This window comes from Salvelinus alpinus, chromosome 25 (genome assembly GCF_045679555.1).
Source record: "Salvelinus alpinus chromosome 25, SLU_Salpinus.1, whole genome shotgun sequence".
In the NCBI taxonomy this organism is placed as follows: domain Eukaryota; kingdom Metazoa; phylum Chordata; class Actinopteri; order Salmoniformes; family Salmonidae; genus Salvelinus; species Salvelinus alpinus.
Window position 1 is genome coordinate 17,691,359 of NC_092110.1, and position 26,631 is coordinate 17,717,989.

The 26,631-nt window shown below is 49.7% G+C and overlaps 1 protein-coding gene across 8 annotated transcripts in view; it reads right to left on the reverse strand.

Moving 5' to 3' along the window:
- The window catches only part of LOC139553506 (CDK-activating kinase assembly factor MAT1-like), a 70,145-nt gene that overhangs the window by 13,118 nt on the left and 30,396 nt on the right, over positions 1 to 26,631 (reverse strand). For 4 of the 8 annotated variants that reach the window (XR_011670664.1, XM_071365916.1, XM_071365912.1 and 1 more), the window contains one exon: positions 4,193 to 4,314. The exons of the other annotated variants lie outside the window; for them this stretch is intronic. Coding sequence is in view for 3 of the 4 variants with exons in the window: in XM_071365916.1 (XP_071222017.1) it covers positions 4,193 to 4,314 (122 nt within the window). In the remaining variant the exon portion in view is untranslated. The remainder of the gene's footprint in view (positions 1 to 4,192; positions 4,315 to 26,631) is intronic. 8 annotated transcript variants of the gene reach the window in all.

The following is a 26,631-nucleotide window of genomic DNA, read 5'->3' on the forward strand; positions in this document are numbered from 1 at the left end:
GTTAATGCATGGACATGTGTATATGCCAATCAATGAGACAGAATGACTGACACTTCCTTTTCATAAAATGTCTTCACACTATAGAGGGCCTCCTCCGTTCTGTGGTTTCTCGCACACACACACACACACACACACAGACAGACGCATTCAGACATGCACGTACACACATCAGGGGAAGTGTGTTTCTGAGATTGTACGTGTGTGTGTGTGTGTGTGTGTGTGTGTGTGTGTGTGTGTGGTGGTGGGGGGGGGGGGGGGGGGGGGGGGGGTGGAAGCTGAATGGACACTTTCAAAGGTCCCCATTGCCTGAACATGCAGCCTTTTCTCTCCAGTATTGAAGCAGCTGTCTTTAATAAGACCACAGCCCATATTTATTCAGGTACAGCAGAGAGAGGGAGGCGTGGCCCTTCTTTTTCCTGGCAGCCGCACAGTGCTCCTGCGGTTTTTTGGGGGGCAAAGGGACAAGGCGAAAGAGACGGAGAGAGAGGGAAACACACACACAGAGTGAGAGTGGGGGGAGGGAGGCCCTAGCATAAAAAGCAAGGCTCCGCTCGCATCCTGTGCAGAGCCGGGCCCCAGAGGCCCCAGGGCCACAGGGGGGGTGTGTGCGGCTATGCGCTCAACTCTCCCGTCCCTCCAGACTCCCCTGTCCAAGACAAATCACCAGTGGTGCTGCTGTCACCATGGGCCCTGACCAAGACAAACAGCCCTGTTTTAAAATAAGACCCTAGCCCCTCCTTCCCTAACCATAACCCCTTCACTCACTCTCTCACACACACACACACACACACACACACACACACACACACACACACCCCATAGGTCAAAAGACAGACTCTGGCCCAACCCTGCACTGGAGAACTCCCTTTCAACCTCTCCACCCTCTCCATAACCTCCGTGTATTCTCCACATGCCGTTCAACTCTCACCACATCACAGCACTTCTGTTGTGGCCAAAAATGCAGAGTGGGACATGTGAATGTGTATGACCTGTGCACATTTTTGGTGTGTGCCTGAGACTGTGTGTGTGTGTGTGTGTGTGTGTGCGTGCGCGCACCACCACCACCCCGTGTGCATAAACTCTGAACTTAGCTGAATCACAAAACTGCCAACAATGCAGAAGTGTCAGCAGAATTCCAGCTCCTGCTAACAGAGCATACTGCATCATGGGAGTTGTTGTTTATTTGTCAGACTGGGCTACAGTAGTCGGTCGCTGCCTGCGCCAGAGGGACTGGTGTTCATCATTGAGGAGACTAATTTATCTCAGGTGGCAGAGCCCTTCCCTTCCCCTCCAGCCCTAGTCCTGCAGGACCCCTGAACTGCTGACACCAGACCCCCTGTGTCCCACCCTCCTCTTCCCCCTTCCGTCCCCCTCTCATCAGTCAGCTCCAGCATGCGGCAAACATTTTGAGATGTGTTTCATCTGCATATTGATCAGCCTAGCCAAAAGAACCAAAACCTCAGCATTACACTGCATACATAATGTAAAAGTAGAACCAGTTATTCTACTCAACTCTCCTGCAATCCATTAAGGAAGGCTTCACTTCAATTAGGTGGTTCACGAGTTCATTATGGAAATCAAAAGGGCATTTTTTATTACATATTAAAAAAACTAAACTCAATGGAAACTCATTATCCCTCACAAGGGTTCGAAAATCTTCCTTGCAAATTGCAATATGATCAACTGGAAGCCACATAAAATAAAATATCTGCTGAATGACAGTTACTATGAGGTGGAAATGACAAAGGCTCATCTCTTTTCACCAATGAGAACACCCTTATTTGTCTGCATATGCCCCTCTAAGCCAATTGGAGCTCTCCTGGCCGGTGGGAGGGCCTTAGTGCCAGCCTGTCTCCGTGCAGACAGACGGTTGGGCTGGGTGCGGTTTGATGGATGGGCTGTGTTGTGAGGAGTGGGCCCGATGGCGTCGAGGAGCGATTGGCCCAGGGGCCCGGCTTTGGGGAAGGCACTTCCTGTGTGTGCTGAAGAACGATGAGGTCCAGGCAAGGCAGGGCTGGGTACAGGGGAACGCTGGCTGTTTGCCCCTTAGAACAAAACCTTCCCCCCACCACTCCTCTCACAGCTAATCAAGTGGGACTTCAGAGAAAAGACCCAGACTTCCAGGCGAGCCTGTACCCTCTGTTCCCCTCTCATACCCCCCCTGTCCCCAACAAGTATACTGTGCCACCCAGACTGTCTGTACAATCATTTTAATTTTATGATGTACACTACTGTGCTGTGCCTATGGACGCATCATATCACTAGGCATCTCTAGATGTAGTCTACCACAGTGGATGTAGTCTACCACAGTGGATGTAGTCTACCACAGTGGATGTAGTCTACCACAGTGACATCCGTTTTATCACCAAAGCCCCATATACTACCCACCATTGTGACCTGTACGCTCTCGTTGGCTAGCCCTCACTACATATCCGTCGCCAAACCCACTGGCTCCAGGTCATCTATAAGTCTTTGCTAGGTAAAGCCCTGCCTTCTCTCAGCTCACTGGTCACCATAGCAACACCCACCCGTAGCACGCGCTCCAGCAGGTATTTCTCACTGGTCATCCCCAAAGCCAACACTTCCTTTGGCCGCCTTTCCTTCCAGTTCTCTGCTGCCAATGACTGGAACGAATTGCAAAAATCTCTGAAGCTGGAATCTTATATCTCCCTCTTGAACTTTAAGCATCAGCTGTCAGAGCAGCTTACCGATCATTGTACCTGTACACAGCCAATCTGTAAATAGCACACCTGACTACGTCATCCCCATATTATTACTTACCCTCTTGCACCCCGGTATCTCTACTTGCACATCATCATCTGCATATCTATCACTCCAGTGTTAATGCTAAATTGTAATTATTTTCACCTCTAGGGCCTATTTATTGCCTACCTCCCTACTCTTCTACATTTGCACACAATGTACATAGATTTTTCTATTTTTCTTTTCTTTTGTGTTATTGACTGTACGTTTGTTTATGTGTAACTCTGTTGTTTTTGTCGCACTGCTTTGCTTTATCTTGGCCAGGTCACAGTTGTAAATGAGAACTTGTTCTCAACTGGTCTACCTGGTTAACTTGTTATGGCTGCAGGGGGCGTATTGAAAAACTGGAAAATATGTGCAAATTTTCAAACGGCCTCTTAATCAATTTTTGCTCTTACAATATGCATATTATTATTACTATTGGATAGAAAACAGTCTCTAGTTTCTAAAACCGTTTTAATTATTTCTCTAAGTGGAACAGAACTATTTTTACAGCCCATTTCCTATCCGGAAGTGAGATTTCCAAAATCGATGTCGCTCTTCAAGCCCTTGTCTATAAAAGGGCATGTCACTTAGGACTGTAGAAACACGTCATACGCCTTCCTCTGGGTGTCATGCGGAAGTGAGAGAAGAAATCACTTGATTATCTCGTCCTGTATTTGAACACAACCTCTTGGAGTGAGTGTTGCGCAGTTTATTTTTCTTTCTGGGCGCGAAGTAGGACCTGGACTCGGCTCCTGGAAAACACTCTGTAAAGGTGAATATGATCTCTGGCTTCGATTTTATTTGATACATGTCACAATATCATCCTAAAGTATGTTATTTCAATATAGTTTAATTATATTATTGAAATGTATTCTGGACTTTAGACGTGATGCGACGCAATAATTTTTTCAAGATGGAGAGGTTAGCGTCGCACTGCCAGTGTGCTTGCTAATTCAAGAGGGAAATTGTTCGTTCTGGATCGAAATAAAGACATTTCTGAACAAAGGACCCCTTGGAGAACATTCTGATGGAAGATCAACAAAGATAAGGACCCAATTTGGGATGCTTTTTCATATATCTGTCGAACTGTGCTATGCTACCGTTTGCCTTGAGTCAATGCTGTTGTGATGTTAGCTATTGTAGTAAGCTAATATGACGATATATTGTGTTTTCGCTGTAAAACACTTCAAAAATCGGACATGTTGGCTGGATTGACAAGATGTTTATCTTTCAAATGCTGTATTGGACTTGTTAATGTGTGAAAGTTAAATATTTAAAAAAAAATAGATTTTGAATTTCGCGCCCTGCACTTGAGCTGGATGTTGTCATAGGTGTACCGGCGTCGGGCTGACGTCGGGCTGCAGCCATAACAGGTTAAATAAAGGTGAAATAAATAAAACTAAAAATCTTTCTGTACCCTTTAGGTGTGTAAGTGTGTTCTTACCCAAGACGTCCCAGCTGCTCCAGCTCAGGCACGGGGGTTCTGTAGGTGTGGCTATTGATGGGCTGGTAGCAGTACAGAATATCCTCTATACAGGACACCGGCTGCAACGACACAGTCTGACCCTGCAGCACAGGAAAGAGGACACATTACAGTCAAAAACATTTTTGGGTGTGAACATCACCAATAATCACCAAGACATTTAGCAGCTTAAAAGATGTAGTGCAGATATGCTGCTCGATTCCTGAGGAAACAACCTGTGGTCATTGATAGAGGACGTCAGTTGAGTTGTGCTTAACAATTACATGTCTCAGTTCCATTGAGAGCTGTTGATTTTGGAAGACGCATATTCAGGCCAGTAATTCAGAGGTAAGAAGGAATGTTATATCAAACCATATTGGCCAAGTCCAATACTGCTCCCAAAGTGGACATCTTATGCAGACAGCAAGAGATAAGCAGCAAACAAAGCTATTCTTCTGAATACTGGAAGTAGCCTACCTTTAGTAATCACCTCTGATGGCCATTAGGATGGGGGGGGGGGGCTTGGAGGTCAGGGACCCCCAGATAGCATATGAACACGTCATGTGTAGAATTGTAGGAAATTTGCTTTAAAACCACAAAATTTTCTCAGCCTCATGGCAAAATGTGTAGAATAGCATGAGATTAGCTATGAAACTGCATGGCCTGGAGGTAGGTGGCCCGGGGCCCCAGATTTGGTCATCTGGCCCTGGATGGCAAAACCCTGAACAAAGTTACTAATATAAATACCCAGAATCCATCCTGTGGAGGACAAGGTAGGTAATTATGCATAATACAGAACAAAGACCACCAATAAGGACCCGGTGATTGATGACATAGTTTAACTTTACAGGAGGTAAAGCTATAAAATATGCGTATTTGACACAAAGATGAACTGTACTAGTTGTTCAGGCTCTGATCTTGTTGCATCTTGATTACTGTCCAGTAACATAGTCAGGTGCATCAAAGAAAGACCTAGCAAAGTTGCAGCTGGCTCAAAATAAAGCAGCACGCCTTGCCCTTAACTGCACACATGGAACTAACAACATGCATGAAAGTCTCTCGGTTGAGGAGAAATGGACTTCTTCTCAAGAAACATTTGTGTGTTAAAATGCCTAACCACTTGTACAATCTATTTGCTTACACTTTAAAAACAGACAGACATACCCCACCACACACGCCACTATGGGCACTTTAAAAACAGACAGACATACCCCACCACACATGCCACTATGGGCACTTTAAAAACAGACATACCCCACCACACACGCCACTATGGGCACTTTAAAAACAGACAGACATACCCCACCACACATGCCACTATGGGCACTTTAAAAACAGACAGACATACCCCACCACACATGCCACTATGGGCACTTTAAAAACAGACAGACATACCCCACCACACACGCCACTATGGGCACTTTAAAAACAGACAGACATACCCCACCACACATGCCACTATGGGCACTTTAAAAACAGACAGACATACCCCACCACACATGCCACTATGGGCACTTTAAAAACAGACATACCCCACCACACATGCCACTATGGGCACTTTAAAAACAGACATACCCCACCACACACGCCACTATGGGCACTTTAAAAACAGACAGACATACCCCACCACACATGCCACTATGGGCACTTTAAAAACAGACAGACATACCCCACCACACACGCCACTATGGGCACTTTAAAAACAGACATACCCCACCACACATGCCACTATGGGCCCTTTAAAAACAGACAGACAGACCCCACCAGACACGCCACTATGGGTTTCTTCACCTTACCCAAACCAAAACACGATTTAATGCGTTGCTCAGATAATGTAAAGACCTACGTCATTGTGGAATGCCTTGCCACTAAAGTTGAAAAAATAACATGAATCACAGTGCCTCTCCTCTTTCTAAATATCTAATTTAACTGGATATAAGATTGTATATATGAATCATGTGGAAATAGTATTTTGTTGTCTCGGTGTCTTTCCAATTTATTTTTATTGATTTAAAAAAGTGAATTACATTTTTTAAATGAAATTGTCTGTACTTTGTCATGCATTTCTACGTTTTATGTGGACCCCAGGAAGAGTAGCTGCTGCATGGGCAGTGGCTAATGGGGATTCTAATAAACTAAACCGGTGTGTGTGTGTCTCTCCAATCATTTACCAATCAACTGGAGCTTTAAGTGGATTCATCCAGAAACACCAGCGTGGTACAGTGGGTGGCCAACCAAATCACTACCAAATCACTGCCAGACATCACTGCCGTTTGGTAAACTCGCAGGCACGCCAAACGACCCACATTAATCTGTAGCTATCCTCTAATGAGAAAATATGCTGTGCCAACCAGTTAGCATCACTTGCAATTTCTCTTCCAATCAAGTGAAAAGCTTGACCTGAGCAGGCAGCTAAATAGATCTGATATCTACATATTCTCTTCCAATCCATAAAGGTTGAAAGGGGTTTCATATGTCTGCCTTGCCTCGCAGTCGAAAGACTGACTTCAGTTTCTCACGCCCTTGACCGTGGTCATTGAGCGAGAAATGTGATCCTTCTTCAGGACGTTTGCAGCACTGTTCGATCTGGGCCGGTGCCATTAGCCGCCATAAAGGGATTTTCCACACAGCCGGGTGGCCTTGTTCTCTACTGACTCGTAGTCTGGTTTTAAAGCATTTAGACTGGAAGGAAAGTAATGACAGTCTGGATGACAATGAAACAAACAGAGAATTAAAGGAACAGAGATCATGTCTAAACAAAAACAGACTCGGGGGGGAGACAGATGAGAAAGAGAGCGAGAGACAGAGAGAGCGAGACACAGAGAGCATTACAGTGAGAGTGGAGCTGATGAAAACCAACTGAACTAGTAGCGTGTCCTCTGGCATCAGACTGCTGCTCTAGCGCATGCTGCTGGCCGGGCAAACATAGACAATCAAATAGAATGACCAAAACTGGGTCTAAAACAACCAACACACAGCCCAGTGTGAAAACAGCTCAAAACTATTTTTCAGTGGTATTATCTAACATACCACTATATTCTGTGATAATAAAATCAAGACATTTCTCAGTGGAAATGCAAACAAACAAAACTTCTTACAATAGTCACATATTTCCTACACAAAAACACTATCCCTCACATGCGCACAAGTTTTTCTGCTGCTGCCACTCAACCTTTAACCCTGTGATGCCAGTGACCCGTGCGGCCTCTCCCCTCCCATTCATCCCTACAACACTGCAGCCCCACCACAAGCTAATCAAACCCAGACCAGCCACTCTCCCCATCCATCTTCTTTCAGCACTATATTACTCACACAGACAGACTAAGATAGCTGGATGTTTGTGTGTGTGTGTGTGTGTGTGTGTGTGTGTGTGTGTGTGTGTGTGTGTGTGTGTGTGTGTGTGTGTGTGTGTGTGTGTGTGTGAGAGAGAGAGAGGCAGACAGAGAGGCAGACAGAGAGGCAGACAGAGAGCCAGACAGAGAGCCAGACAGAGAGCCAGACAGAGAGCCAGACAGAGAGCCAGACAGAGAGCCAGACAGAGAGCCAGACAGAGATAGGCAGAGAGAGAAACAGAGAGAGAGAGAGAGAGAGAGAGATGTATGTGTACAGACTCAGTGAGCATAGCCTTGCTATTGAGAAAGGCCGCCGTAGGCATACATGGCTCTCAAGAGAAGACAGGCTATGTGCACACTGCCCACAAAATGAGGTGGAAACTAAGCTGCACTTCCTAACCTCCTGCCCAATGTACGACCATAGAGACACATATTTCCCTCAGATTACACAGATCCACAAAGAATTCGAAAACAAACCTAATTTTGATAAACTCCTATATCTACTGGGTGAAATTCCACAGTGTGCCATCACAGCAGCAAGATTTGTGACCTGTTGCCACAAGAAAAGGGCAACCAGTGAAGAACAAACACCATTGTAAATACAACCCATATTTATGCTTATTTATTTTCCTTTGTGTACTCTAACCATTTGTACATTGTTACAACACTGTATATATACATACTATGACATTTGTAAAGTCTTTGTTTTGAAACTTCTGTATGTGTAATGTTTACTGTTAATTTTATTGTTTATTTCACTTTTGTATATCATCTACCTCACTTGCTTTGGCAATGTTAACACATGTTTCCCATGCCAATAAAGCCCCTTGAATTGCATTGAATTGAATTGAGAGAGAGAGACAGAGACAGAGACACACAGAGAGAGAGAGACAGAGACAGAGAGAGAGAGCGACAGAGAGAGGCACAGAGAGAGAGACACACACAGACAGAGAGACACAGACAGAGAGAGAGACACAGACAGAGAGACACAGACAGAGAGAGAGACACAGACAGAGAGAGAGGCACAGACAGAGAGAGACAGAGAGAGACAGAGAGAGAGAGCGAGACAGAGAGACACACAGACAGAGAGAGGCACAGACAGAGAGAGAGACACAGACAGAGAGAGAGACACAGACAGAGAGAGAGACACAGACAGAGAGACACAGACAGAGAGAGAGACACAGACAGAGAGACAGGCACAGACAGAGAGACAGGCACAGACAGAGAGAGAGGCACAGACAGAGAGACAGGCACAGACAGAGAGACAGAGAGACAGAGAGACAGAGAGACAGAGACAGAGAGGCACAGACAGAGAGACAGAGACAGAGAGAGACAGAGACAGACAGAGAGAGAGAGACAGAGAGATACAGAGAGAGAGCGGTTCCCCAACTCCCACATTACCATCTCCACTCTGCTGCCCCGCAAAGACTTTCGTCCCCGTATCATTCTGAAAGTCAACGCTGACATTACCAGAGGGTGTGGCCTACTCCCGAACGTGCACGTTGCTCACCACCCAACAATCACCCCAGAGCATCTGCACGACCACTCCCACCTGAGGAAGCAGACAGTAGGGATGTTTGCCAAGTCTCTAAAGGACGTGGCACTTGGTAGACAAATACCCCATGCCGCACTGGACAGAGGACCACCCAGAGACCCCTACCAGACCACTGCACCACCAAGGAGCCCCAGGCCCCTTCAACGCCCCACCAGACCCAGCGCACCGGCCCCACCCACCACCAGAGCATCACCACTTCCATCGGCTTAGCCAGACCGGACCGGGCCCAGCCTACTACCCCGCACCAGACCACCACCCCTACCAGACCAGAGAGGAAGCCCCACGGCCCAGAACTGGCCCTCCTCCACTCCACAGGGCCCAACAGCAGGACCAGCGCAGCTACGCAGAGGTCGTCAGAGGACAGGAGAACCCTGTAGGATTAAGTGAGATTAAACAGCTCCTCCAATACATCTGCACTAAACACACACGGACACATGCATGCACACACACACATCTATTGTACTAGAATTGACTTGTTCAATGAATATGAATATTTATATATACAACAGAAAGAATGTTAGCTGTTATCCTGTTTATCTCACTCTTAACAACTTATTAGTTAGTAGTTACTGTATTTCTGACTGCTATTCTTTCTTTTTGCAACATGAAATCACTATCAGTTAGTATGTGTAACATTCAGGGCCTAAACTCATCAACCTATCAGTTAGCATGTGGAACATTCAGGGCCTAAACTCATCAACCTATCAGTTAGCATGTGGAACATTCAGGGCCTAAACTCATCAACCTTTGGACTGAAGAGTTTAGCACTGGAATTCAACAAAAATCTTAAAGATGTTGACGTCATCATTCTGCAGGAGACATAGTGTAAGGCTGACGTTGTCACTCACTGTCCCTCAGGCTACAGAGAGGTCATTGTGCCATCACAGAAACACAGCTCTGTCAATAGAGGCAGAGACTCTGGAGGATTGATCATTTGGTACAAATCCGAACTACAAAATCTAATTGATCCCCTCAAAATTGGTAAATATCACATTTGATTAAAACTGAAAAAATAACTTGTACTGACAGAAAAAGATGTGTTCCTTTGCGCAATATATATCCCCCCCTCAGAATCCCCATATTACTCAGAGGAGATCTTCCCCACCCTTGAGGAAGAGACGTGCCATTTCCAGGCCCAGGGAAATGTGCTCATCTGTGGGGACACAAATGCGCGCACAGGAACACTATCTGATCTAACGACCACGCGAGGGGACAACTTTATTACAGGCCATACTGTTTCTAACTGTCTTAATCTCCCCCATAGAAACAACAGTGACAGCACCGTCAACAAAAACGGAAAGGATCTGTTGCAGCTCTGTAGAAGCCTGGGTCTGTACTTTGTCAATGGTAGGTTACGGGGGACTTTTTGGGGAGATTCACCTACTGCTCACCTCTTGGCCACAGTACAGTAGACTGACTATATGATCACAGACATTGACCCCTTCTCTCTCAGCTCATTCACTGTCAAGCCACTAACACCTCTGTCTGATCACAGCCAAATTACGTTGTTCCTCAAAAGAACAGACATGGAAACAACCACACATTCACAGCCCAGTAAGCTGTACAACATCAGAAATTCATACAGATGGGCCCAAAACAGTACAGCAGAATACCAGAAAGCAACCTGTAACCAAAATATCCAAACACTCTTAGATAACTTTCTGGATACCACATTCACTCACAGTAAAGAAGGCATCAATCTAGCAGTACAAAACATCAACTATATATTCAGGCAAACGGCAAAAGAAGCACAATTGAAATTGATAAAAAACAAAGCAAAAAAGATCACTGATGACAACTGGTTTGATGCAGATTGTAAAATTATAAGGAAAAAACTTAGAACACTATCCAACCAAAAGCACAGAGACCCAAATAATGGTGAATTACACCTTCATTACTGTGAGACTTTAAAACTCTATAAACGTACACTCAGGACCAAAAAAGCACAGTACAACAGCAAGCAGCTGACACTAATTGAGGAGTCCATAAACACAAACAACTTCTGGCAAAATTGGAAAAAACTAAAAAAATCTAAACAAGAGGCATTAGCGATACAAAATGGTGACATATGGACAACCCATTTTAAAAGACTCTACAACACCGTTCAAATTGACACAAACGCAGAACAACGCCAAATTCATGAGAAGTTGAATGGATTAGAAAAAGCTATAAAGGACAATCAAAATCCATTGGACTCCCCAATTACTGACCAGGAGCTCTATAAGAATCTTCAGGCCCTCAAATTTAAAAAAGCATGCAGACCTGATGGCATCCTAAATGAGATGCTCAAACTCACTAGTGCAAAATGTCAACTGGCTATATTAAAACTGTTTAATTTGATCCTTAGTGTAGGTTATTTCCCTGACATCTGGAATCAAGGACTCATAACCCCAATCTTTAAAAACGGAGACAAACTTGACCTTAACAATTACAAAGGCATTTGTGTGAACAGTAACCTGGGGAAGGTTTTCTGTAGTATTATAAATGTAAGAGTTCTAAACTTCCTTAATAAGCACAATGTCTTGAGTAAAAGCCAAATTGGATTTATACCAAAACATCGCACAACTGATCATATTTACACCCTATACACCCTGATAGATAAACATGTCCACCAAAATAATACCAAAATATACGCTTGCTTTATCGACTTCCAAAAAGCATTTGATTCTATTTGGCATACAGGACTGTTCTACAAAGTTATTGAAAGTGGTGTAGGGGGTAAAACATATGACATAATTAAATCAATGTATACTGGCAATACGTGCAGCATTAAAATTGGCAAGAAAATAACAGAATTATTTAACCAGGGGCGGGGCCTTCGTCAGGGTTGTAATCTGAGCCCTGCACTCTTCAATATTTACATCAACGAATTTGCCACTATTCTAAAAAAATCCTCAGCCCCTGGTGTTAGTCTCCACAATGCCTACTCTTCGCAGATGACCTATGCCTGCTGTCACCCACAGCACATGGCCTACAGCAGAGCCTGGACCTGCTAGAGCAGTACTGCCAGACCTGGGCCCTGGCAGTAAACCCCAAAAAGACTAAAATAATGATTTTCCAGAGAAGATCCAGATCTCAGGGAATTAGACCAAAGTTCTCAATTGGTACAAAATATAGAGTACTGCACACACTACAATTACTTAGGTTTAAAAATAAGCTCAACTGGACACCTTAATGAGGCAGTGAATGAACTGAGAGAGAATGGCATTCTACGCCATTAAAAAGCTAATTCAAATTGGAATACCTATTAAAATTTGGCTAAAAGTAATTGAATATGTCATTGAACCAATTGCACTTTATGGCAGCGAGGTGTGGGGTCCACTTGCAAAACAAGATTTCATCCAATGGGACAAACACCCCATTGAAACCCTGCATGCAGAGTTCTGTAAGATTATCCTACATGTCCAGAGGAAAACTACAAACAATGCATGCAGGGCAGATTTAGGCCAATATCCACTAATAATAAAAACTCAAAAAATAGCAATTAAGTTTTGGAAACATCTAAAATACAGTGACCCCCTCTCATACCATTACCAAGCCCTGCAATGCCAAGAGCTGAGCAAAGAAAAGAGTCCCCTCATCCAGCTGGTCCTGAGTTCACAAACCTGTTCTACAAACACACTGAAGCCTCAGGACCAGAACATCCAATCAATCAGGATAAACCAAATTACAACACAGTCAAAACAAAACTATATTGCTTATTGGGAAACACAAGCACAAACACAAAGCAAAATGCAGGGGTATCTGGCCCAAAATCGACAGTACACTGTGGCTAAATATTTGACCATGGTTACTGATCAAAACCTTAGAAAAACCTTGACAAAGTACAGGCTCAGTGAGCACAGCCTTGCCATTGAGAAGGGTAGACACAGGAAAACCTGGCTCCCTGTAGAGGAAAGGCTGTGCAACCACTGCACAACAGCAGAACCTGAGACGGAGCTGCATTTCCTGACAAAATGTCAAAAATATAAAACAATTAGAGAGTGTAATTTCCCCAAATTTGAAACCCTTATTCAAGGTTTCAAAGACCTCTCTGATGAGAGTAGGCTACCAGTCCTGTTGGGGGAGGACGCAGAGAGCTGTGGGTTGGCAGCGCACTACATTGCTGCCTCCCATAAGTTGAGGGACAGTGTCTGACAAACCAATCAACCTGCACATGTACTCTACTGTATGCTTATTGTTGAATGTATGGTTATTTTGACACTTGGTTATTGTTGTTACTGTTGTCCCGTTGACAATTTTGATTCTCATTTCTATATTGTAAATATCCAAAATAAGCATTGGCAATATGTACATTGTTGCGTCATGCCAATAAAGCAAATTGAATTGAATTGAGAGAGAGACAGAGAGAGACAGAGAGGCAGAGAGAGAGAGACAGAGAGAGAGAGGCAGAGAGAGAGAGGCAGAGAGAGAAACAGAGAGAGGCAGTGAGAGAGAGGCAGAGAGAGAGAGGCAGCGAGAGAGAGAGACAGACAGAGAGAGGCAGAGAGAGAGAGAGGCAGAGAGAGAGAGAGAGAGAGGCAGAGAGAGACAGACAGAGACACATGGTGAAAGGGCAGTAAATCCCTTTTCTTTCTACAGAGACAGATGGACCAGAGCCAACCTGTACATCTCTGACCATTACACCACACACACTGAGCTCCCCTGTTAAATGGAGTGTCTGCATCACTGTAGCATACCAACAATGTGAATCTGATTATTGGTTGCCATCTGGGCCAAAAGCAACTCTACAGTATGACTAATGATTCAGATGCAGTCCCCTGTGAGACAGGACCAGGAAGTTGAATTATCCCCACAGAGGAGCCCGAGCAAGACAGGAGTAAGTCAAGCTGAAACTCAATTTATTGAAGCATACCAGCCCCATATGCAGACACCCAAAGCTACACCATAGCACATCCCATCCAGCCCCAGTCTAGTGTAGTTTAGAGCAGTGGTTCCCAAATTGTGGGGCGCGGGGGTCTCCCCCTTCATTTCTTTAAATATATATATATATTTTTTTAAACCTCTTAAAATGTAAATTCCCCATATTTGTGGACCCTATTAGATATGTTTTATTCAATTCAGTCTGGCATACGAACGGTAGCCCCTATCTGCAAAAGCAGGGTGTCTGCGGAAAGCTGAGTATCTTGGCTATTGATCGGTGCCTTAAAATCTTTGGTGTGACTTACTACCATAAATGGGCATACACATCTAAGGGAAGGCCGAGCCGATGACCTCATTTCAAGATGGCTGCTACCTACATTCCGGTTAGCGTTCTGAAGCATAAACAAACTAAACACGGAATACGTTGCGACACAAGGAATCATGGTGTGTTGAACAAATCAAAATATATTTTATATTTGAGATTCTTCAAAGTAGCCACCCTTTGCCTTGATGACAGCTTTGCACACTCTTGGTATTCTCTCAACCAGCTTCATGAGGTAGTCACCTGGAATGGAATAGGTGTGTCCAAACTTTTGACAGGTACTGTAAGTATTCAGACTCTTTGCTATGAGACACACAAGGATGATCAATGGAAACAGGATGCACCGAGACAGGATTGTGTTGAGGCACAGGTCTGGGGAAGGGTACCAAAACATTTCTGCATCATTGAAGGACTCCAACAACACAGTGGCCTCCATCATTCTTAAATGGAAGAAGTTTGGAACCACCAAGACCTTTCCTAGAGCTGGCCGCCCGGCCAAACTGAGCAATCGGGGGAGTAGGGCCTTGGTCAGGGAGGTGACCAAGAACCTGATGGTTACTCTGACAGAGCTCCAGAGTTCCTCTGTGGAGATGGAAGAATCTTCCAGAAGGACAACCATATCTGCAGCACTCCACCAATCAGGCCTTTATGGTAGAGTGGCCAGACAGAAGCCACTCCTCAGTAAAAGGCACGACAGCACGCTTGGAGTTTGCCAAAAGGCACCTAAAGGACTCTGACCATGAGAAACAAGATTCTCTGCTCTGATGAAACCAAGATTGAACTCTTTAGCCTGAATGTCAAGCGTCACATCTGGAGGAAACCTGGCACCATCCCTACAGTGAAGCATGGTGGTGGCAGCACTGTGGGGATGTTTTTCAGCGGCAAGGACTGGGAGACTAGTCAGGATCGAGGAAAAGATGAACAGAGCAAAGTACAGAGAGATCCTTGATGAAAACCTGCTCCAGAGCGCTTAGGACCTCAGACTGGGGCAAAGGTTCACCTTCCAACAAGACAAAGACCTTAAGCACACAGCCAAGACAACGCAGGGGTTGCTTCGGGACAAGTCTTTGAATGTCCTTGAGTGGCCGAGCCAGAGCCTGGACTTGAATATCTCTGGAGAGACCTGAAAATAGCTGTGCAGCAACTCTCCCCATCCAACCTGACAGATCTTGAGAAGATATGCAGAGAAGAATGGGAGAAACTCCCCAAATATAGGTGTGCCAATCTTGTAGCGTTATATCCAAGGAGACTCAAGGCTGTAATCGCTCCCAAAGGTGCTTCAACCAAGTACTGAGTGAAGTGTCTGAATACTTATGTAAATGTGATACGTTTTTAACTTTCAAAAAACTAGCAAAAAATTCCAAAACCTGTTTTTGCTTTGTCGTTACGGGTTATTGATGAGGAAAAACAACCATTTAATACATTTTCGAATAAGGCTGTAACGTAACAAAATGTGGAAAAGGTCAAGGAGTCTGAATAGTTGTTTCCTAATGCACTGTAAGCTTCCATTTGTCTGTGTTTGACCTATAGCTACATGGAGGGTATCAAATTCATCCTTAGGTTGGTAGGATCAAATCTAGCTTAATGCCAATGTTATCTGATTATCTAATTTTATGTTGCCATTAAGCCATACATAGTCACCACGAGTGACTATATCTTTGAGCATCAAAAATATGATGTTACCTGCATACGCTGTAGGCATCCATTACACAGGGGATTGGCTACTATGGCACCTTGACAGTCTTGTAGCCAATGAGATAAGCTTTCCAGGGATATGCAGTTGACCTGGGTGGGACAAAACAAGGCCTAGAACCTTTTATGCGTAATGCGAACTATTGCTTCCTGCCTCAGAGACGAGACGCACTGAGCATGCTACATTCCATTGTAAACAGATTTCTTCGCTTTAATTGAATTGCTTTAGCATAAAAGATGGCTTATAAAAAATTACAAATACAGGAAAAACTAAGAATATCGAACAGGAACCTAAAAAAGGCAGCAGCAGCTATAAATAACTATACGGACATAGAAGTTTTGAATAAAATACCGGAGTCGGACTCGGATCAGGGGAGCAATTTGGACAACGAGGATTTCGACTCAGCCGACAAAGATTTCTTTCTAGAAGGATTGGATCCACTTTTAGATCTGTAAGTACATTATTTTCATGACTTTATAATAGCTAATTTACTATATGTATTATGTTTTTTATAAGTAGTCTGCTTTTTGTGCATTGGATTTAGTTTACATAAGCCTATGTAACAAGTCATTTCATGTTATATAATTCCAAAGTAGTTATTGTCTATGTTTCATATTAGTTCATTGTTTGCTGTTCTAAGTTTCATCCTTGTAACTTTGGAGAGGCCACTAAACTCTCATGGCCATTGTTGCTTTGTAGTTCTCACCTCTGCCTTTGTCGCCAAAGTGTTACTGTTTGCATTGTGTCTGTGCTTCACACCTACGTGAGTCACTGTACAGATAAAGTTTAGGCTTGGTGTTTTTACTTTACAGTAATGTCGTTTTGTAAATTTAGTCAACTGTAATTGTGTGTCTTACAACAATATATCCCTTTATTTTATTCACCACAGAGCGGAGGATGCAGAGGATTTGAATGATGACGTTTAGGAGCCACCCCTCCTCAGCTAGCGCCCCCGCCGGTCAAGGTCTTCACTCTCCACTGCTATGTCAATCACCCCGTCTGATGGTTCTATATCCACCACTCGACAAAGACCCCACTCCTCTTCAACCACCCCCACTGCCGGCCCTGGCACCACTCCCCTCTCTGCAAGTTCATCTGGAGGTGCGGGGCAGGGAGGAGATCTAGGCCTCAACAGAGAAGAGGGAGAGGCAGTGGAAGCACTACAACAGAGGGATATGAAACTGAGGACAGGTGGCATACGGTCCTTGAAGATCAGGAGCTGGAACAATTTAGATTGACGACCTGAAGGCCCACAGTTGGTTAGTGATGAAACATACACCCCCTTACAGCTGTTTCAGCTCTACTTTCCCACCTCTGTACTGGGAACACTAATTAGTAATACCAACAAGTATGGGGAAGCAGCAGGGTGGAAGGAAGATGTCCTGGAAACATGTCACCATGGATGACATGCTCAACTTAATTTCCTTGGTGATTTACATGGGACTGGTAAAGTTATCAAGACTACTTGACAACTGGAGCAAATCCCCACTCTATCGGTTCCAGTTCCCCACCTCATGAGTGAAAACCGATTCTTGGCCATCAACTGTACTCTTCACATGAGTGACCCACAAAAGGATCAGGGAATGTCCAGAAGAAGGGGACTGCAGGGTATGATCGTCTTGCAAGAGTCAAGCCCCTTTATCATGACATGGTGGAGGCATGCAAAACTTACTACCAACCTGCTCAAAATCTTTCTATAGATGAGCGCATGGTTGCCTCAAAAGGTATGGTTGCCTCATATTGGCTTAAAGCAATATATGACAAATAATCCGACCAAATGGGGCTACAAGCTCTTTGTGCCGATTCAGCCTCTGCCCACACCTGGAACTTTTTAATCTATGAAGGCTTTCGCACCCACTGGGAAGGGCCTCTGTCATGCTCTGTCATGCAGATGATGGACTTCCTCTTACTTGGCAGTGGATACAAGCTCTTTGTGGACAATTTTTATACTAGTCCCATGCTTTTCATAGACATCTTAAAAAAGAAAATAGGGGCTTGTGGCACCATTCTTCCTAACAGAATCGGTTTCCCCAAGACCAAGGTAAACGACAAAGACAGAGGAGAGGGGGACCATAGGTTGGATTAGGACTAACAAGCCGCTTTTTGTGAAATGGAAGGACACTAGGGAAGTAACCATGCTCACCACACAGCATAAGGCATTCAATAACGACCACGTCTCTAGGAGGGTGAAAAATGTCACTGGGGCATAGGGGAGGAAGAAAGTCCCCATTCCTATTAAGGACCACAATGCCAGCATGGGGGGTGTTAACCTATCTGATGCTCTGATATACCACTTCCTGGTCTTGTGGAGGACCTGGTAGTAGCCTAAGACTTTTTTTTACCACTTTGTGGACATTGCTACAGTAAATTATTTCATTCTCCACAAGCAGATGGCCAAAGCAAAAGGTTCTCTTCTCTTCCAGTTGGCCTTCCGAGAGCAGCTGGTGTTGGAAAATGCTCTATTGGGGGCCCAAAGCAACCTCACAACCATAACAATAGCCCCCACTCAAGGTGAGCGACACTATCCAACACACATGCCAAAAGACAAAAAGGAACAACTGCAAGTATTGCACAAAACACAGGGAGGGAAAAGCCAGATCTCCTGTCCGAAATGCCAGTTCGCTTTTTGTTTCCTGGCAGAGGGACTGCTTCAAAGACTATCACAACATGCACAAGCTATGGTGAAAGTGAAATCTAATCATCTACACCTGGGATGTAATACGAACACGAATGCCATTTGTAAATAGTTCATCTTATTTCTATTTTCTTTTTAACCTTTTTTAGTGAAGGACGCGTGCATAACCAAGTTTGTGTTTGAAGACATTTTTATATATATATTTTTTGATGTATATCTGTTATTTTTATATTGTTTTTGTAAACAGTTCATTTGTATGTGGGACCAATGCATTGGATATGCCTAGGCTAAAAGTTCAGGCACTTTGGAGAGGTTGAAAAAAAAACACTTGGATATCCCCTGTATGTCCCCCGACACCACCACAATGTTTGAGAGAGGTTGGTGTTGTAGAAATGTTGGTTTTATAGTGAACAATAACTTTTAGGCACATCCAGTGTGCAAAAACAGTGCAATTACCATATTTCAGACACTTTGGAGAGGTTGAAAGGACACTTGAATGTGCCCTTGATACCCCATAACACCACCACAATGTTTGAGTGAGGTTGATATGGTAGACATTGTGTTTTTATACAAAACAAATAGCATTTAGGGATTTGCAAATATGTAATAGCGCTGGAATGATCTAATTTGCAGGCATGCCACTGTGGAGAGGTTTAGGGACACTTGGAAACATCCCATGACCACACCTGACACCACTTACTAAAACATCTGCCCATTTCTAGTTGTTAGGTCTATCAATCCCATTGTTCACATGTTGTGGAAGCCATCTGATGTGTTTCCAGCTCTGGTCATCAATAATTCACTTATAGCTTGTCAATGAAATATGACTTGTGTATTCTGTATATGTAACTCCTATCTTCTGATCATTTCCTCACCATCTCCCAGATGTCGTCTTTCCAAATATACCAAGTTGTTGCATATGAGAATCATGTAATTACACATGAATAGCAGTTACTTCTGGGTATGTCTATATAAGAGGAAATCTACATTTTGCCATTACATTTAAGAGGTTAAGGAACACAGTCCGGCTTTAAACTTACTCTTCAAAGTTGTAGTAGTAGAATGCACAAGGTGAAATTTCAAAATTGGGTAGTGCATCATCAATTTATCTTGTCATGTCAGTTATTGCATACAGCAAAATTGTATTTGCACAAAACGTGTAGAATTGCAGGAAATAAGCTTTAAAAATGCAAAATTCTCTCCACCAACAAGAGGGGTGTGAACAGTTTGTGTCATGAACAGTGCTTGTACCCATAGAAATAGATGTAAATACATGCACGGGGGGGGGCAGGATATTCCCCAATACTGGAAGGGGGCCCTTAGTGAAAGCGTTTGGGAACCCCTGGTCTAGAGCAGTGTGTCAGTACTGGCAGTATCCAGTTCATTCACTAACGGCAGCCTACAGACAGTACAATGGGATTGAAAAACAATACCCAACAACTGTTAGTGTTGAATGACAAGGGGTAGGCTAACTGGTTTCAACTGCCAGACATTAAGCTGCCTTGGTGCAGGCCAGACAAGACCAGAGAGAATGATGATCACATACATAACAGGTCACAGGTAGCATCATATCTGCAACCAAATCTTCAAATGAGTCAAAGAAACATCAACAGTTAATAAGTCTCAATGCTCGTGTCTCTCCTGCACGTGTGAAAGGAGTCCCCCGCACACCCAACTTTCAATCATGAACGTTCTATCATCACGTTCTATTAAAAGCAGTGTGGATCAGTGGATATGCTTGTTTTGAGCTCTCTGGCAATTACTCTGTCAGCACAGTGGAACAACAGAAAGAGCGAGGAGTGGAACAGAGAGAGAGAGCGGCAGAAAGAGAGAGCGGCAGAGAGAGAGATGCCAACAGAAAGAGAGAGAGGGCGAGAGCGTGGCCGAGAGCGCGCGAGAGAGCGAGGGTCCGAGAGAGCGTGTCCGAGAGAGCGAGAGAGAGTGTCCGAGAGAGAGAGAGGGGGGCCGAGAGGGAGAGAGAGAGGGGGGCCGAGAGGGAGAGAGAGAGGGGGGCCGAGAGGGGGGCCGAGAGAGAGAGAGGGGGGCCGAGAGAGCGAGAGAGGGGCCGAGAGAGCGAGAGAGGGGCCGAGAGAGCGAGAGAGGGGCCGAGAGAGCGAGAGAGGGGCCGAGGGTGCGAGAGAGGGGCCGAGGGTGCGAGAGAGGGTCCTAGAGAGGCCGAGAGAGAGCGACCGAGAGAGAGAGCGGCCGAGAGAGAGAGCGGCCGAGAGAGAGCGGCCGAGAGAGAGCGCGGCCGAGAGAGAGCGCGGCCGAGAGAGAGCGCGGCCGAGAGAGAGAGCGGCCGAGAGAGAGAGCGGCCGAGAGAGAGAGCGGCCGAGAGAGAGAGCGGCCGAGAGAGAGAGCGTCCGAGAGAGAGAGCGTCCGAGAGAGAGAGCGGCCGAGAGAGAGAGCGGCCGACAGAGAGAGAGCGGCCGAGAGAGAGCGAGAGAGCGGCCGAGAGAGAGCGAGAGAGCGGCCGAGAGAGAGCGAGAGAGCGGCCGAGAGAGAGCGAGAGAGCGGCCGAGAGAGAGCGGCCGAGAGAGAGCGGCCGGGAGAGAGCGGCCGAGAGAGAGAGAGAGGGGCCGAGAGAGAGCGGCCGAGAGAGAGAGAGAGAGGCCGACAGAGAGAGAGAGGCCGACAGAGAGAGAGAGCGGCCGACAGAGAGAGAGAGAGAGAGCGGCCGAGAGAGAGAGCGGCCGACAGAGAGAGAGCGGCCGAGAGAGAGCGAGAGAGCGGCCGAGAGAGAGCGAGAGAGCGGCCGAGAGAGAGCGAGAGAGCGGCCGAGAGAGAGCGAGAGAGCGGCCGAGAGAGAGGGCGAGAACGAGGGCGAGAGAACGAGGCCGAGGGCGCAAGATAGAGGCCGAGGGCGCGCGCGAGAGAGAGAGGCCGAGGGCGCGCGCGAGAGAGAGAGGCCGAGGGCGCGCGCGAGAGAGAGAGGCCGAGGGCGCGCGAGAGAGAGAGAGGCCGAGCGAGAGAGAGAGAGGAGAGGCCGAGGGCGCGCGAGAGAGAGAGAGAGAGAGGAGAGGGCGCGCGAGAGAGAGAGAGAGAGAGGCCGAGGGCGCGCGAGAGAGAGAGAGGCCGAGGGCGCGCGCGAGAGAGAGAGGCCGAGGGCGCGCGAGAGAGAGAGAGAGGCCGAGGGCGCGCGCGAGAGAGAGAGGCCGAGGGCGCGCGAGAGAGAGAGAGGCCGACAGAGAGAGAGAGCGGCCGACAGAGAGAGAGAGAGAGCGGCCGAGAGAGCGGCCGACAGAGAGAGCGGCCGAGAGAGAGAGAGAGCGGCCGAGAGAGAGCGGCCGAGAGAGAGAGCGGCCGAGAGAGAGCGGCCGAGAGAGAGAGAGAGGGGCCGAGAGAGAGCGGCCGAGAGAGAGAGAGAGAGGCCGACAGAGAGAGAGAGCGGCCGACAGAGAGAGAGAGAGCGGCCGACAGAGAGAGAGAGAGCGGCCGACAGAGAGAGAGAGAGCGGCCGACAGAGAGAGAGAGAGCGGCCGACAGCGAGAGAGAGGCCGAGCGAGAGAGAGGCCGAGCGAGAGAGAGGCCGAGAGAGAGAGAGGCCGAGAGAGAGAGAGAGCGGCCGAGAGAGAGAGGGGCCGACAGAGAGAGAGAGGGGCCGACAGAGAGAGAGAGGGGCCGACAGAGAGAGAGAGGGGCCGACAGAGAGAGAGGGAGAGAGCGAGAGAGGGGCCGAGAGAGAGAGAGAGGGGCCGAGAGAGAGAGAGAGGGGCCGAGAGAGAGAGAGAGGCCGAGAGAGAGAGAGAGAGGGGCCGAGAGAGAGCGGCCGAGAGAGAGCGAGAGGGGCCGAGAGAGAGCGAGAGGGGCCGAGAGAGAGCGAGAGGGGCCGAGAGAGAGCGAGGGGCCGAGAGAGAGCGAGGGGCCGAGAGAGAGAGAGAGCGAGGGGCCGAGAGAGAGAGAGATCGAGGGGCCGAGAGAGAGAGAGAGCGAGGGGGCGAGAGAGAGAGAGAGCGAGGGACCGAGAGAGAGAGAGAGCGAGGGGCCGAGAGAGAGAGAGAGCGAGGGGCCGAGAGAGAGAGCGAGCGAGGGGCCGAGAGAGAGAGAGAGCGAGCGAGGGGCCGAGAGAGAGAGAGAGCGAGCGAGGGGCCGAGAGAGAGAGAGAGCGAGGAGGGGCCGAGAGAGAGAGAGCGAGGGGCCGAGAGAGAGAGAGCGAGGGGCCGAGAGAGAGAGAGCGAGGGGCCGAGAGAGAGAGAGCGAGGGGCCGAGAGAGAGAGAGAGCGAGCGCGGCCGAGAGAGAGAGAGCGAGCGCGGCCGAGAGACAGGGAGCGAGCGCGGCCGAGAGACAGGGAGCGAGCGCGGCCGACAGGGAGCGAGCGCCGACAGAGAGAGAGGGGCCGACAGAGAGAGAGGGGCCGACAGAGAGAGAGAGGGGCCGACAGAGAGAGAGAGGGGCCGACAGAGAGAGAGGGAGAGAGAGAGGGGCCGACAGAGAGAGAGGGGCCGACAGAGAGAGAGGGGCCGACAGAGAGAGAGGGGCCGACAGAGAGAGAGGGGCCGACAGAGAGAGAGGGGCCGACAGAGAGAGAGGGGCCGACAGAGAGAGAGGGGCCGACAGAGAGAGAGGGGGCGAGAGAACGAGGCCGAGGGCGCAAGAGAGCGGCCGAGAGAGAGAGAGGCCGAGAGAGAGCGGGGCGAGAGAGAGAGCGAGAGGGAGGCCGAGAGAGCGAGAGGGAGGCCGAGAGAGAGAGCGAGAGGGAGGCCGAGAGAGAGAGCGAGAGGGAGGCCGAGAGAGAGAGCGAGAGCGAGGCCGAGAGAGAGAGCGAGAGGGAGGCCGAGAGAGCGCGCGAGGCCGAGAGAGCGCGCGAGAGGGAGGCCGAGAGAGCGCGCGAGAGGGAGGCCGAGAGAGCGCGCGAGAGGGAGGCCGAGAGAGCGCGCGAGAGGGAGGCCGAGAGAGCGCGCGAGAGGGAGGCCGAGAGAGCGCGCGAGAGGGAGGCCGAGAGAGCGCGCGAGAGGGAGGCCGAGAGAGCGCGCGAGGCCGAGAGAGCGCGCGAGAGGGAGGCCGAGAGAGAGAGAGCCCGAGGGCGCGCGCGAGAGAGAGAGAGGCCGAGGGCGCGCGAGAGAGAGAGAGGCCGAGGGCGCGCGAGAGAGAGAGAGGGCGCGCGAGAGAGAGAGAGAGGCCGAGGGCGCGCGAGAGAGAGAGGGCGCGCGAGAGAGAGAGAGAGGCCGAGGGCGCGTGCGAGAGAGAGAGAGGGCGCGCGAGAGAGAGAGAGGCCGAGGGCGTGCGCGAGAGAGAGAGAGAGGCCGAGGGCGCGCGCGAGAGAGAGAGAGGCCGAGGGCGCGCGAGAGAGAGAGAGAGAGGCCGAGGGCGCGCGAGAGAGAAAGAGAGAGAGGCCGAGGGCGCGCGAGAGAGAGAGAGGCCGAGGGCGCGCGAGAGAGAGAGAGAGGCCGAGGGCGCGCGAGAGAGAGAGAGAGGCCGAGGGCGCGCGAGAGAGAGAGAGAGAGAGGCCGAGGGCGCGCGAGAGAGAAAGAGAGAGAGGCCGAGGGCGCGCGAGAGAGAGAGAGGCCGAGGGCGCGCGAGAGAGAGAGAGGCCGACAGAGAGAGAGAGCGGCCGAGAGAGCGGCCGACAGAGAGAGCGGCCGAGAGAGAGGGAGAGCGGCCGAGAGAGAGCGGCCGAGAGAGAGGGGCCGAGAGAGAGCGGCCGAGAGAGAGAGAGAGGGGCCGAGAGAGAGCGGCCGAGAGAGAGAGAGAGAGAGGGGCCGAGAGAGAGCGGCCGAGAGAGAGAGAGAGAGGCCGACAGAGAGAGAGAGGCCGACAGAGAGAGAGAGGCCGACAGAGAGAGAGAGGCCGACAGAGAGAGAGAGGCCGACAGAGAGAGAGAGGCCGACAGAGAGAGAGAGAGAGCCGACAGAGAGAGAGAGAGAGAGAGAGAGCGGCCGAGAGAGAGAGAGAGCGGCCGAGAGAGAGAGAGAGCGGCCGAGAGAGCGCGGCCGAGAGAGAGAGAGAGCGGCCGAGAGGGAGCGAGCGCCGACAGAGAGAGAGGGGCCGACAGAGAGAGAGGGGCCGACAGAGAGAGAGAGGGGCCGACAGAGAGAGAGAGGGGCCGACAGAGAGAGAGAGGGGCCGACAGAGAGAGAGAGGGGCCGACAGAGAGAGAGAGGGGCCGACAGAGAGAGAGAGGGGCCGACAGAGAGAGAGAGGGGCCGACAGAGAGAGAGAGGGGCCGACAGAGAGAGAGAGGGGCCGACAGAGAGAGAGAGGGGCCGACAGAGAGAGAGAGGGGCCGACAGAGAGAGAGAGGGGCCGACAGAGAGAGAGAGGGGCCGACAGAGAGAGAGAGGGGCCGACAGAGAGAGAGAGGGGCCGACAGAGAGAGAGAGGGGCCGACAGAGAGAGAGAGAGGGGCCGACAGAGAGAGAGAGAGGGGCCGACAGAGAGAGAGAGAGGGGCCGACAGAGAGAGAGAGAGGGGCCGACAGAGAGAGAGAGGGGCCGACAGAGAGAGAGAGGGGCCGACAGAGAGAGAGAGGGGCCGACAGAGAGAGAGGGGCCGACAGAGAGAGGGAGAGAGAGAGGGGCCGACAGAGAGAGAGAGAGAGAGAGAGGGGCCGAGAGAGAGAGAGAGGGGCCGAGAGAGAGAGAGAGGGGCCGAGAGAGAGAGAGAGGGGCCGAGAGAGAGGGGCCGAGAGAGAGAGAGAGAGGGGCCGAGAGAGAGCGAGAGGGGCCGAGAGAGAGAGAGAGGGGCCGAGAGAGAGCGAGAGGGGCCGAGAGAGAGCGAGAGGGGTCGAGAGAGAGCGAGGGGGGCCGAGAGAGAGAGAGGGGCCGAGAGAGAGAGAGGGGCCGAGAGAGAGAGAGAGGGGAAGAGAGAGAGAGAGAGGGGCCGAGAGAGAGGGGCCGAGAGAGAGGGGCCGAGAGAGAGAGAGAGGGGCCGAGAGAGAGAGAGAGGGGCCGAGAGAGAGCGAGAGGGGCCGAGAGAGAGCGAGAGGGGCCGAGAGAGAGAGAGCGAGGGGCCGAGAGAGAGAGAGCGAGGGGCCGAGAGAGAGAGAGCGAGGGGCCGAGAGAGAGAGCGAGGGGCCGAGAGAGAGAGAGCGAGGGGCCGAGAGAGAGAGAGCGAGGGGCCGAGAGAGAGAGAGCGAGGGGCCGAGAGACAGGGAGCGAGCGCGGCCGAGAGACAGGGAGCGAGCGCGGCCGAGAGACAGGGAGCGAGCGCGGCCGAGAGACAGGGAGCGAGCGCGGCCGAGAGACAGGGAGCGAGCGCGGCCGACAGGGAGCGAGCGCGGCCGACAGGGAGCGAGCGCGGCCGACAGGGAGCGAGCGCGGCCGACAGGGAGCGAGCGCGGCCGACAGGGAGCGAGCGCCGACAGAGAGAGGGGCCGACAGAGAGAGAGAGGGGCCGACAGAGAGAAAGAGAGGGGCCGACAGAGAGAAAGAGAGGGGCCGACAGAGAGAGAGAGGGGCCGACAGAGAGAGAGAGGGGCCGACAGAGAGAGAGAGGGGCCGACAGAGAGAGAGAGGGGCCGACAGAGAGAGAGGGGCCGACAGAGAGAGAGGGGCCGACAGAGAGAGAGGGGCCGACAGAGAGAGAGGGGCCGACAGAGAGAGAGGGGCCGACAGAGAGAGAGGGGCAAACAGAGAGAGGGGGCGAGAGAACGAGGCCGAGGGCGCAAGAGAGCGGCCGAGAGAGAGAGAGACCGAGAGAGCGAGAGGGAGGCCGAGAGAGAGAGCGAGAGGGAGGCCGAGAGAGAGAGCGAGAGGGAGGCCGAGAGAGAGAGCGAGAGGGAGGCCGAGAGAGAGAGCGAGAGGGAGGCCGAGAGAGCGCGCGAGAGGGAGGCCGAGAGAGAGAGAGGCCGAGGGCGCGCGAGAGAGAGAGAGAGGCCGAGGGCGCGCGAGAGAGAGAGAGAGAGGCCGAGGGCGCGCGAGAGAGAGAGAGAGAGGCCGAGGGCGCGCGAGAGAGAGAGAGGCCGAGGGCGCGCGAGAGAGAGAGAGGGCGCGCGAGAGAGAGAGAGGGCGCGCGAGAGAGAGAGAGGGCGCGCGAGAGAGAGAGAGGGCGCGCGAGAGAGAGAGAGAGGCCGAGGGCGCGC